Source organism: Aptenodytes forsteri, unplaced genomic scaffold, assembly GCF_000699145.1.
Source record: "Aptenodytes forsteri isolate BGI_AS27 unplaced genomic scaffold, ASM69914v1 Scaffold193, whole genome shotgun sequence".
Lineage (NCBI taxonomy): Eukaryota > Metazoa > Chordata > Aves > Sphenisciformes > Spheniscidae > Aptenodytes > Aptenodytes forsteri.
This window is the reverse complement of record NW_008795405.1, coordinates 18,852,305-18,866,033: the sequence shown is the minus strand read 5'-3', so window position 1 is coordinate 18,866,033 and position 13,729 is coordinate 18,852,305. Positions and strand designations below refer to the sequence as shown.

Genomic DNA, 13,729 nt, shown 5'->3' with positions numbered 1-13,729 from the left:
TTTGTGTACACCTTTTTAAAAATATTTGCATATGATTTCTCTGTGGAATGATAGCTGATTGCCCTTGACTTGTGGAGCACAGATATTTGTCATTAAATGATTAAAGGAACTTGCAAGCAATACAGAGTTTCATAAAAATTAAAAATGTGGAAATGGTTTTGGTTTAATATTGATGTTGCACTTTATTAATAATTTCCTCCTTGGGATTTAGCTGAAACATAGAAATGTAAGCTCTCAAATATAGATGGAAGTTAAATGGATTACCTGCCAAACAATTCTGTTTTTTTTAAGGAGACCGATTTAGACAGAAGTTTGGGGGTTGACGGTTTTTGGGGGGTTTTTTAATTGCTTTTTGGCCTCTACACTTTCTGTTATATTTCCTTGTATACTGTAAATCTCAGTAGCTTTTTCTTTTTAAGCCCTATTTATACTGGTTTTGGTTCTGTCTGAAGACTTAAATGCACAGAATTTACCTTTATTGTCCAAGAATCTTTTCAAGACTTTTATTCCTGCTATATTTTTTCTTCAGTTGTTGCATGTCCTTACAAAAGATGAACCTGCTGCTCTTCATTCTCAGTGGTGCTTAACCATGATTTTTGCATTAGGTGCTGATTTAATTTTGTTCTCCTTGAGAGGGTCCTTTCATAATAATTCTGAAAAACAAGAGTGTATTTTGGAATAATTCCATATCCAAAATATGAGGTTTCTAGCGTTTCCCCATTCACTTTGAATGGATTTGTTTAATAGTATAGATCTTTAAAAGGTAAGTAAAACATCTGGGGTTTTTCTTGGCATTTCCCTGAGTATGTATTTGCCCTTCACGGAACAAAAGCTCGTATTAGATAACGTATTCTCCAAAGCACTCGTACATGGCTGCAGCCAGCCAGCCTTCCTGCATGCTTCTGCAAAACACGATTTGGGTTCTTAGCTCATAGTCACTCCTGAACTTCTGTGCAGAAGTGCAGTCTGTTGACATCTGTGGATAAAGAGGATCGACTCCACCCTCTTCTTCACTGGTCATTGTCATCTGCGCTGGAGAAGCAACAAGGAGCCTGGTAGAGACTTGGCAAAGCCTCTAGACCTGAGGGGAACCAGCTGAGAGATGATTACTCACAGAGTTTGTCTCTGTTCCCAGGCTGCTCTGCAGCTATATAACGTGCTGCCAGGCAGATGGGAGAGCCATCATCTGGCTTGATTTGGCCTGTGGGGCTCTAGGGTGAACTTAGGCTTGGTCTTAGAGCTTACCTGGGGAAGAAGAGCATCACCCAACGCTTTGCGACTCAAAGACTGAGGATCCGTTCCCTGTTCCACTGCACGTTTCCTGAAGGAACATGAAGGAGCAAACCCCTTAGGTTGCTGTGCCACTAAGTGAAAGAGGGCTGGGAAAGCAAGCATGAACTGCCAGGCACCTCTGCTGCTTGGTGTCTCTGGTACAGCTGTGGTCTCTGCCAGCTTGCGTGCTCTAAGACAGTGCTAGGGCATGGCTGAGAGGGTTGCATGCACCAAGATCCATTCCCAGTCGGCAGTATGGACAAAGTGTCACCATATTTGACGAGCTGTGCCACTAAGTGAAAGAGGGCTGGGAAAGCAAGCATGAACTGCCAGGCACCTCTGCTGCTTGGTGTCTCTGGTACAGCTGTGGTCTCTGCCAGCTTGCGTGCTCTAAGACAGTGCTAGGGCATGGCTGAGAGGGTTGCATGCACCAAGATCCATTCCCAGTCGGCAGTACGGACAAAGTGTCACCATATTTGACTCCTCCTCGCTAAACAATTGTCCAGCACTGTCCCAGTAGCATTGTGCCTTCAAACTATGTCCCAGAGCATGCAGTACAGTCTCAAGCTGTCAAAATACCACTTCAGTGGGCTGTAGCACAGCCTTCACATTCTCTCTGATATTCTGAACCGTAACCCTTCCCTCCACCCCCAAATAATCATGTATTAGGGCCACAGGGTTACCGCACGTGGCCCGGAGGAGATTCAGGGCCAACTGCTGTGCAGCAAGAATGAAGCCTGGGTGGGCAGCGTGGCTTCAGGTTCAAAGAACAGTCCTTGGCACATTTTTCTGTAGTGGTATAGCTCTAGCTATACCGCTTGGTCATGTAGAGCTGTTGTTCCAAGCTCTTAAAATAGGGATAATATCTCAGTTTGCCAGTGGCACCAAGAATCGGAGAACAGGCAGATACTAGAGGTCAGCCTGGATGAACATGGTGACACCTCTTGTACTTAAAATCCTGAGCGTCTTCTTAACCTTGTTACCTGAAAGTAAGTCTCCTGCTGATTACTCAGTATGTGTTTTGTTTTCTCAGTGCATGCCTTTGCTTGCAGATGTGGTTCAATCTTTTAGAGAACATTTTAACCTCCACAGCAAAATTTAAGCATGTTAGCTCAAGACTGCGACTAAACTGATTGCATCTGTAAGCTGTGTGGACAGTTTTATTTTGGAATAGAAGTGCTTTATCTTTGATATACCTTAAGTCAATAAAACACCCTTTGTGCTTTCATGAAGCCAAGGAGGAGGAAAGATTTGCATGCAACACGATATTATCACTGCAGTTGTCAACTGTTTTCTTTAATGGAAATTTAAATCAGGTTGCATAAATCAGTTTGTCTTAAAAATCCTTGTGCCTCTTACACTTCAAAATCAAATTCAGTTTAACTGCTGGCATCACGCTGCTCTAGAAAATTGTAAGGGGTAGGCACTTATTAATTTAGGAGAGAAGGGTGTGTGGCTCAGACCTTTTACTTGCAGGATCTGCTGTGGTCCCTAGGACAGCATCTTTCCTGAAGGGCAGGTCTTTTGAATTGTGATTATTATTTTTTTCCTTTGTTTGTTTGTTCAGGAGAGACCTTTATTCTAATTCTATTTGTTAGCATGTTTTCAAATCTTTTAGTGGAACTGTGTTGAAGACTAAAATAAGACTATCCTGCAGCCCTTGCACAAAAAACAAATATGAAGCAAATGCTAGAACTGCTCCCAAATGTATTATATAAACTCAGAATTTCTTTACTACTGTTTAATAAAAATTGCATGAGAAAAATAACTGTACTCAAACATATAATTACTTATTTTGCCCCAAACAGGTTAGGTGGCGGTCCTGATGATGCCAAGGAGATTATGCAGCACAAATTCTTTGCTGGTATTGTTTGGCAAGATGTATACGAGAAAAAGGTACTTACACAACTGTTCTCCCGAGGTGAATTGTAGCTGTAGATATACTGAATGTTTCAAATTTTGTTGCCCTCTGTAAGGTACACAGAAGCCCTCCACGGAAGAGGTTTGCAATTGTTTTTAACAAGGCTAAATTGCTTCATGTTTCTTAAAATACTGTAATCAGATTACTTCTGAACCAAAGCTTTTTTTTTTTTGCAATGAGAGGAGTATCTCTCAATGAGATACATGTTTCTGTGACTGAATAAATAGGATGTAACCAAAATTGCTTCCAAATTTAGACAGTATATAAACTTTTAAAATGGCTTTTCCTGTGAATTCTTGTTGCCATTTCTTGCTGTCAACTGATGTATCCCTTGCGAGCCCAGGAGTTATTGTTGGTTCCTGAGCATCTGGAAGCAAAACTTCCTAGAAGCAGTAGTGCAAGATGGGCTGTTTGTTCCCTTTGAATTTTTCCTGTCTTGAATGATGAAATTAGACTGAGTAGGCAAGTGCAGAGAAGTGCAGGCTTTTACATCAGTCCAAGCCTAATTTTTTTTTTTTATTTTTTTTTTTTTTTTGGTGACAGAGGTCTGATGTGAAGTGTCTGCACTTCATGGTGTGTCTCATTGGTTTTCCTTGAGACCCACTGAGTTTGTAGGCTTTCCAATGGGAGCCACTGAAGTCAAAGAGCCCAGCCCTTTCCGTATGAGTGTGTTTCATCAGTTGTCTATGCCTCACTGTCCCTTTGTTCACAGATAACTTACTCCACTCTGCTTCGTGCTCTCGGGGCAATCTGCTGTTGTCCTCTCCCATTTGATTCTCACCAGCTACATTTTCCGTAACTCTCATGTGAAATGCAGCTAACTAAAATGTGGGTCTGGTCATTCAAGGTTCCCATCTACTGGCGCCACATGATCTCACTCAATCCCAGCCTTTCCCAATTTCCTGCCTTCCCCCTGCAGCCCCTCATGATACCAGATCTCATTTGATCTCTAAATACAGTTTAGTTGTCCCTCCAGTTGGTGGGAGCAGGTAAGAAACTTAGCAGAAACTGAGTTGTAATTCTTTGGATTCTTTTGGTAAAACTAACACAGTGATCTACTAGCAACATTTGTATTCTTAAAAAAATAGAGCATAATACCGCTGGTTTCCATACCGTAGCGGGAGAATTGTCCAGTGCCTGTATACAATTACAGAGTGCTCTGTTTCCTTCTCTTCTTTCACTTCCTCACAGATTTGTGTGGCTAAAGGGAACTGAAAAATCATAAAATAAGTTTTTGTGCCTTGAAAGTGTAGCTAGAGTTTAGACCTCTGTCCTTTCAAAGCATCCCTTGAGAGAGAGCTGTGTGCAGTCATGAGGACAGGAGGGAGTTGCATGGAGTTTATTCAGTATGATGTACAAAGTATATCTGAATTACTGTTCTAAACAGGAGGTTATCCCCATTTTCACCCAGCTGACAAGCTGAATACTTGGGGTTTGCAGTTTAAGGTAAGAAGTTGATAACTGGGCTCAAAAGTCTTCAGTGAAGTTATTTGTTATTTGATGGTAGTCTTGCTTTCCTGAATGGAGGAGAAATCACACCAGCTGGAGGCAATTTATTTATCCATAGGACTGAGAAGGCCTTCATAAATTGTCCCACAGTAGTACTGACTCAGATTATTGTGGAAACTACCAGGAAATTCCAGATGTTACATATTTTGGAGAAGACAGTGTGCTAATTGAGACTATTTCTGACCTTGGCATATCCAAAGAGGCTGGATTCTGGTTTTACTCCTGTCCCATTAGCATGTGCATCTGAAATTGGATGTAAACCATTACCTGCTGTAGAAATAGCCATGCTGTGCAAATGAAGAGATTTCAAAAAGCCTGTGAGTAATTGCTACCTACGTTCTGGGTGGTCCAAAGAGAATCTTGCAGCGTTTACCTGAAATGCAGTCTCACAGATAAAAGCTGAATTTTGTCAGCTGCCTAGAGGTGTTTATGTGCTAAGCTTGGTTACCCACTATCTCCAGGTAATGGTGGATATGTTTATGAATATAGGCTTGGGGTAATCGAGAACACTTACTTTGTAATTAAGCTTTTTGGAAACATAGCTTTGCTTTGAATTATAAGGAGTTTTGAATAACTGGGGTTGTCCCAAGAATTTTAAATGAAATATTTAAAATACTAAAGTATTAGACTCTCCTGAAAGAGTGTTGTTATTTGTCTCTGGTGCAAGGAAAGGTGCGATTTAATTTGCAATATTTTGCCCACCTACTAGCGAAACATACGCAGTGAGATTTTGATCACCTTTTTTTTCTGGTCTTTTTTATCTCTTAAACCAACATAAGCCTGTGGGTATCATGCTGGTCTGCAGCAGTGGGAAGCTACAGGTGGCATCTCTGCCAGTTGAACTGCAGAGCTATTGCAGTCACAGCTTCTCAGTAAAGCAACATATTTGCTTGGTAAAGCCAGTGTTAGAGCTTTCTGCGGCTTCCCCTCTGTTTCCAGCTTAATGTTCTGAATTTGACAGCTAGGGGAAAAAAAAAATTGTCTTGTGGGTGCATCATAATCTGTCTCAAATCACTTTTAACAGATACTAAAATAAAAGGGAAAATGACACAGGCAGCGCTAGCCCGTTACACGTGTGTTCTGACTTAGGATTGCTGCTCTGAGTCGTTCTGATGTGCATAGTTCAGGTGTCTGCTGCAGTGCCCAAGTCCTAAATCACTCTGTGCTGCGCACAGCAAGCTAGAGCAACTGGGAGCATTGCGAGTGCCAAAACCACCATTAGCTTAAAAGGACAGACAGAACTTCACACACGCATGCACGCACAGCTTGTCAAAAACAAACCAAGGTTCGCTTTAAGGAATAGGCAGACAACTGCTATAAGGAGAAAGAGAATAGAGTTAAAATGTGAAAGAAAGAATGCTCATCCTCAACAGGGTTTTTATACATAATATGCTGGTTTGACTTGACTGAGAATAGCATTATTAACATTACAATGCGAAGCATTCCCTCTTCAATAGCTTCAGGAGGACTGTAAGGCTCAGAGTGACTTGTGGCTTTGGGATATCCTGTTTCCTTTTCCTTTTTAAATTCAGGATGTAAAGACCACTTCTAAGGACCTAATTTTTTTCACAGGAACATTTGCCAGGCTCCTGTAAGCCATCCTTGGCACAGAGGATCATTAATAATTCAAAAAAATGATGAAGAATATATACTGTAATTGTGCTCTCTTACAATAAACAGAATTTTTAGGTCCCTTAATTTTTTAAGATTGGTTTTAAACTGCAGAATGTTTCTTTGTATTTGGAAGTATCACCTTATGTATAGATTACACTTCTTAAAGTCTTTACATGGAAAGTGAAGGAGCTTCATTGGATTGTTGTTTGTAAGACAGGACAACACTCTTAGGTGCTTTCAAAACAGATCAGAAAGATGATCCTGGCGATAGGGAGCTTGAAGCTAGTGCTTTTCTTATTAACTGACTTGCCAAGCAAATGATTCTTCAGATCTAAGCTGGAGGAAAAGTTGGGGGTGGGGAAGAGGTGTTCTGTACACTCAAGATTTGCCAGTGTTTTCCAGGTAGCGATTTCTGTCGGCGGCGTTCTTATTTCTGTAAGAGCAGAAGTGCAACTCTCGGGGTCACTGCTTAGTTCCAGTTGGAGCAATTTACCATTTGCCTTGATAAACCTTTCCCTGCGGTTTCAGATTGGAAGCCATATACTTCCTCAATCACGCTCCTAAATTGTTGCCTGCTGTGGCTCTGTGCTATTAAAAGATGGCCATGCTTAACCCCAGTGGTGGGCGAACTGAAGCCCAGCACTGAGAGCTATTACATGTCCTCTGTGGGAGGGCTAAGAACAGTGTTTACATTCTGTTTCTACCCATCGTGCAGCGGGGAGGTGAGTGAGGTCTGAATCCCAGCTCCGTTGCCCTCCGAAATTGTACGTGTTCCAACTCTGTGCATCTGTATGCAACCAGCCCCGCCACCCCGCTTCCCAGGCGCGCTCCTCCTCCAGCCCCCGTCAAGCAGCTCCGCTCCATCTGGAGTTCCTCTTGCCAGAGCTTGCCTAGGTACACATGAATGATTTCTAGCCTGCCTGCCCAAGCGAGTGTCAAGAATAAAACCCAAATAGTGCAACTCATGGTGTAACAAGAGGAGAATGTTCACCGCTAAGCATGCTCGATTTTTTTGTAAGCGCTCCAGATTTTCTGAGTTCAGAGTTGATACCAAACTGCTTTTGGGGACCGGGAGTATAAGTGCTGCTGCCTTGTCCTAAATTCTCCCGGGTTGGTCCGACCTACAGCACAGTTGCAGTCAGAGCTGCGTGGGCACAGTAGCTCTGTAGCTGAAATTTTTTTTGTGAATATTACAACCCTTGTGGTGATATGCAAGTCTAGCTGATCAGTTTGGTATCACTGAGCATCTTTCTTACTCATTTTCATCCTCCTCAAGCATAAATCTGACTAGATGCAGTTGACAATTTCCATATAATTAGGTGGGGAACCAGTATATGCTATTATTTTTAAAATTTGTAAGCATGTTATTTATTACTTGAAGAAATGTTAGGATTCTAGGTTTTTCTTTGTGCAATTAAATCCTAGAGACAAAATGCCTTAAATGCCCCATAAATAGGAAGCGCACACCTAAATAAATGCTTTTTACTGTCTATGGTACCTTCTTTATGAACTGATGGTTTTTAAACTTACTTTAGGAATGTAGGAAAAGGCACTGTAGCTTATAACTCTATTTCAAATTCTACCTGTTTCAAATTCTACCTGCAAGAACCTGTAAATGGACAGTATTTTTTTGGTTTTCATAGCTCGTGCCTCCGTTTAAGCCACAAGTTACATCTGAAACAGATACAAGATACTTTGATGAAGAATTTACAGCACAGATGATAACAATCACTCCTCCTGACCAAGGTAAAGTTTTCCCAAATGTTGCCCTCTATGTTCTCCAGACGACCAGAAATAATTTGCTGTAACGTTACCTGGTCTCTTTAGACCATTTGAAAAAGCATCAGTTTAAACTTGCTGGTTTTCCATATACGTATTTGACCAAGAAGCTGGTAAACTGACGTGAAACTTTCCAGTTTGGGAAATGAAAAACCTGTTTTAGAAGATAGTGAAATTATTTGTACTGTTGTCTTTTTCCAAATCCGCACATTCCCACTGGAAAATAATTCTGCTCATGAGTTTTGCATGTGTACATCTGCACACACACTGTGTATATGCCAGCAGTCAATTGAGTATGGCCTAACGTCCGTATTCAATCAAACTGTATTTTATTTTCATGGTAACTGAGCATGTTTGATGCTCTGAAATAGCAATTGCCAGAAATTCAGAACACTGAATATAGATTTTAGCAATGCAGCTCCTAGCAATTTTAAATGGACATCCGAACAACTGTTTACATACAACAGTCAGGATCTCCTGTGATGCCCGTTTAATGGGGTGACATTTAAGACTTCCTGTTTCTTTGTCCTTTCAAGTCGTGGAAGAAAAAGGCGACAGCGAAATTTTCTGAAATAACTTTACCATGCATTATTTTGTTGTTTGTTTACTTAAAAAGGTAGCAAATGTGGTCTACTGTTTTTTTTTTTTCATTTTTCAGATGACAGCATGGATTGTGTAGATAACGAGAGAAGACCTCATTTTCCTCAGTTCTCCTATTCAGCCAGTGGAACCGCTTAATGTTTTGCAACATTTTCCCATTCAGCAACAAAACAGACTGCATTTTGGGGACCTTACTTCAATGGACACTAGAGAACTTTCTATATTATCTGAATTACAAACTGTGTTTGTATTACGATTTAGATGAATTTGTAGGAAGCCTCACAGATTCTGTATTTAAAACAATTCTTTGATGCATTTTTGAGAAGGAAAACAAATCCATTCTTAAAGTATTACGTCAAGGCTTTTATGCTGAATGACCATAGGTTTTTAAGAATATACACCAAAACTGTTTACTTTAGAAATAATTAAGGTATTCAACATATCAGCAACTCTGACCAGAAAATCCCCTTATTTTATTTATTTCATACAGTTCATTATCTAAATATAGAATCTGCACTCTGAACAATTAGATTTATATAGGAAGATATAAGACTTTAGTAGCTAGTGCAATAATATAAGCAACAAAGTGAACAAACTCTGGAGGGTTCAGGTTCAAACTCATTTTGGACAGCAGCGAAGTGTCATCCAACTCCAGAAAACCAACTATAGGAACAGCATTAATGGCCTCAGTGAGGTAAATCAAAAAGCAAAAGTTATTTTTGTTATAACATCTGCTACAAGACATTACGTATCAAACTGAATCCAGTGGAATTGCCACGTCGTACAGATGAGTATTCCATTCTAGACAGTGCATTTAATTATTCCATTTGCGTAGAGTTTAGGAATACTTCATAGGATTGGCTTCTCAGAACCTAGAAAACGCTTGATTTACCAATCTAATATGAAATGCAACAACACAAAATCACCCACTTTCACCACTGTGTAAAAATACCATACAGGTCTAAGTGAGAAATCATCTTAATGAGTGAGTCAACCAGACAAAAGTACATTTTGGCACTGAAGTAATGACTTGTTGCCGCTTTTTTTTAATGAAAAGATATATGAATATATATAAACACTTAATGATTTTTTGCATCATGCCAGATCATTTCTTCTTTCTTGAGTGTGCATTAAAGGTATCGGCCAACAGTTCATGGTGCCTTCTCACTCTTGAAGATTCACTTTAACAGTGTTTCCCATGTGTAAGAAAAAAAACTAGGTTGAAACTTCATACGTGTTTGAATAATAATGGTGTTAAAAATTCACTTTTTGTTTTGTTTTACATTTTTAATCTTAGTGGAAAATTCCCCACACCCTATTTTTGTTGTATCATGTTTCTTTGTAATTTTCATAAAAGCAGTCTTATTCTGTCTCTGCTGCGAATGAATTTATTCCATTGTAGGTTGCGTTCTCTTAAATTGCTTTTTTTTGTTTTTCATTCTCTTGACTGTATAAAAAATGATGACATGTACTGCAGTTAACTAGCATTTAATTTTTTTATTTGAAAGGGAGTATGTTATGAAAGCCCTCGCTTCCCCTTTCCATCAGAAACTGCTGTGTTTGCACAGAGAGCCCATCATCTTGACTTTTTTTTTTTTTTTAAACAACGTTCAACTCTAGTATTTTTACTCATGATATGAAAGTTTCCCTCCAAATACTTAAATAAAAATTGCTTTAACAAGTTAGGTTCTTATTTCTTGTGGTAGGAGCCTTCTGAATTTGTAGAGATGCAACAACTGCTCCAGTTTCTTGAGTCTCCTGTGCACATCACTGAGGGATTTAGGCTTTTCTGCCCCTCCTCAGTTGTTTCATCTCTGTGCTGATCATTACGCAAAGATAATTTTGGAAAATGTTTGTTAAAAGAAATAGTGCCAGAAATAGTTTGTCTTGAGGTGAACAAGGACAGGCCTCATTTTGCTGTCCTCCTGATGCCAGTGCGATTGTGTTACTGAGGCCCTAATCTTCAAAGGTGTTTCTATTCCAGTCACTTGGGCCAGTGTACAATATATAATACCACGTTTCCTTTCTAGGGACTAATACTAATCGCTTCGAGGAGGTAATTATACGAGGCTGGAATGTCCTTTTTCAAACAAGAATACAGAGAAAAGTACAAGAACGTCCAAGGACGACTGCAGTGTGCTTCAAACTAAGCACAGAAGTTGCAACTTGTAAGCCATTAAACATCCAAAACATTTTTTGGTTCAAGGAATAGGGTATAATTCCCAGGAGAATTTACTGCACACTTTATGCAAGGAGGGAAGGTGAAAGGAGGGATCTGTGTCTCTGTAGAGGATACCTTGCACTGATGCTGGACAGCCTGTCCCCTTCTGCAAGTCTGATCTCCTAACTGCTCTCCTTCCTTCGATTCCAAGCCTTCATCTAAGTTTGCAGCCAGCCCGGGGATGAAGTCCAAAGAACTCTTCTGCAAGTCTACAAGCCCCGACAAGTTCTGAACTAACACACTCCGTGCATCCAAATATAGGCAGCACGAATGAGCAAAGGTTACCGTCGTCTGCCCCAGGAAAATCTGGTCTTCCAAATGCAGGAACAGACATGGATCGGGTTGTTCTGTTGAGGCTGATTATGTCTCAGAACAGTATTTTTCTGCCAGTTGTTGCTAATGGATTTTTGTTTTAATTCCCATATATAAAATGGAACTTAAAAAAAAAAAAAAAAAGCTGCCAAAAAGTCTGGGAATCTTTGTATTGTTGGCAACTGTGAGCTCTGAGGGCCACACCTGAACGCAGGGTCTTCTGGATACCCTCCCTCATTTTGCCTGTGATTATTCAAAACGCCTTGCCTGTCGTCTATAATTGAATGATTACCAGCATTACAGCTGTCTACCTGCAAATGTCAAGTGTGTTCTTCAAATTTTGATTTAGCACAGAAAATAAGGAGTAGCATAGCCATCACTGTTAGTATCCTGTTGTCCTTCCCTACCTATCACAAAAGTCTGTGACCTGAGTGCCGTTCACCTTGGATTGCTTTTGTACCGTAAATGCAGAGACCGTGTAAATCTTGCACGTTCCTTTAGCTCTTTTATTTGAAAACCCAAAACTTTTCTAACTATCTGTAGAGCCAGAACCTCCTCATTCTTCCTTCTGGCATTGACAAATGTCATCTTGCTCTGGTGGTGTACATTGCAGCAAAGATGGTGCATCCCAAGTGCAGAACACTCACAGTATGTCACAGCCCAGGAATTTGGTTGTAAACTCAGGCTGGGAGAAAAACAGGGAAAGAAAAACCTATGCAAGAGCAAATAATGCAGTTCTCTGTGTGCCACTGACTACGGTCGGAAGACGAGGTCAGCTGAGCACTGGTTGAAAGAGAGATGCACCGCTGCTTGTGCTATTTGGGGTTAAGAGACGTTGGCAGAAGCCAGGTAATTCTGCAAATTCTGTTTTATATTCTTTTGTTTAACAAAAACATCCAGTACAATCCCATTAGGATATGGCAGGCTGTTCTCCGTTTAAACTGGGCGAAGATCACCGTGGTTTATAGCATTCCCAACTGAGAAACAAATTACGATAGTTTTTGGAGGTTTGAGGGTAAAAACTTTCCTTGATTGTTTGAATTGGATGATCTTTGCTTTAACTGGGGGTGAATTTTCTTCTCTGCTACTTCGGATTGCTTACGTGCATTTAAATGCTCAGTACAAGAGTACTGTATTCTTCATACTCTTAAGTGTTTGTGGGTTTTTTTAAATCTTTGTCAGAGAAAATACCGTTTGCTTTTTAGAGAGCATATGCTAAGTCAGATTTTTATCTCCAGTAGCAGGATTTAGGATGGTGGTCCCAAATTAGAGGTCACGTCCTATAGTGGGAATGCAAACTCCAAGGAGACAGAGCTGCAGAAGAGAAGCCCACACACGTGAAGCGCCCATAAGAGTTGCATGGGGTTTCTGCCTGAGAAGTTTGGGAAATGATAATTTAGGAGGAAGGTTTGATTTATTTCACTGTTTCTAAAAGCTTCAGAGGTAAAAACACATTTGAAGAAATGGGCGAACGTAAAAGGATCTTGTTTCTTCAGTGTTGCAAATGAGTGTGTTTGTCTTCCACTTTTAGCTCAATTTTCTTAATAACAGGGAGGTTAATTGCCACCAGAAGTAAAACGAAAAGAACACACAGTGCCTATAGCAAATGGGAGCTTATTATCCCCAGTGCAGCTGAGTGTACAGACGTGTAGTAGCTCTGTCTAATGGAACATATGTTGCATTCTAATCAGGTGATGACTACTTGCTCTGTGTCTGAAAACATTTTAAACAAAACCATTTTGTTACCGTAGTCCCTGCATGCCACTTTTTTTTTTTTCCTTTTTTTTTCCCTCCTTAATTTTAACTTCTGTAACTGCTGGTCACCATCCTGGTTTTGTGAGCATCGTGGCTTCTTTCTTGAGGACCAGACCAAGGACTTTGTATGTGAAAATGCTGCTTCCCTCTGTGGTTCTTCAGCGTGCTTGTAGCTCGGTTCTCAGTTTCTCCTTCACTGACGCACTGCTTCACGTGGCTGGCTGCCTGGTACTGCTCACTACCTGTTTCTCTAGAGATGGACTTTATGAACTTCTTCCTGTGTTAAATGTGACCCCGGTCTATGCTAAGATTCCATTTTTATGAATTTTTCCACACTGTTTCTTCATGTCTTCTGTCATACTACCGTAACCGCTTGTATTTTGCATCTTTATCAGGTCTTTGCATTTGTTTTGAGAAGATAATGACTGCACCGACAGTGGTTGCTGTGTTTTTTGAATTCTGAGGGTCTCTCAAGTTCTGCACATTTTTTAAATAATACATAACTTTCACCCCACAGAAGATACTATAATTATTTTGAATACAAGAGTGAAAATTCTTCACAGAAACAGAGGAGACACAATCCCTACCCCAAATGTTTTGATCTTTAGTTATCTGTGAATTCTACCATAGCTATTTCCTTGCACTATTATGTTCTTACAGCACTGATGCTGTTAGCCAGAAAACCGTTGTGTAGTACTGAGAAAACCTGTATCAGAACAAAAAACAGTGATTGTCATCTTCAGCAC

The 13,729-nt window shown here is 40.3% G+C and overlaps 1 protein-coding gene across 2 annotated transcripts in view; it reads left to right on the top strand.

Annotated features, from left to right (window-relative positions):
* Positions 1–10,170, top strand: part of AKT1 (AKT serine/threonine kinase 1) — a 73,605-nt gene extending 63,435 nt beyond the window's left edge. For both annotated transcript variants that reach the window (XM_009280892.1, XM_009280893.1), the window contains 3 exons: positions 3,081–3,168; positions 7,960–8,062; positions 8,754–10,170. In XM_009280892.1, the coding sequence (XP_009279167.1) occupies positions 3,081–3,168; positions 7,960–8,062; positions 8,754–8,833 (271 nt within the window). In that variant the 3' untranslated portion in view covers positions 8,834–10,170. The remainder of the gene's footprint in view (positions 1–3,080; positions 3,169–7,959; positions 8,063–8,753) is intronic.
* The last annotated feature ends 3,559 nt before the right edge of the window (positions 10,171–13,729 follow it).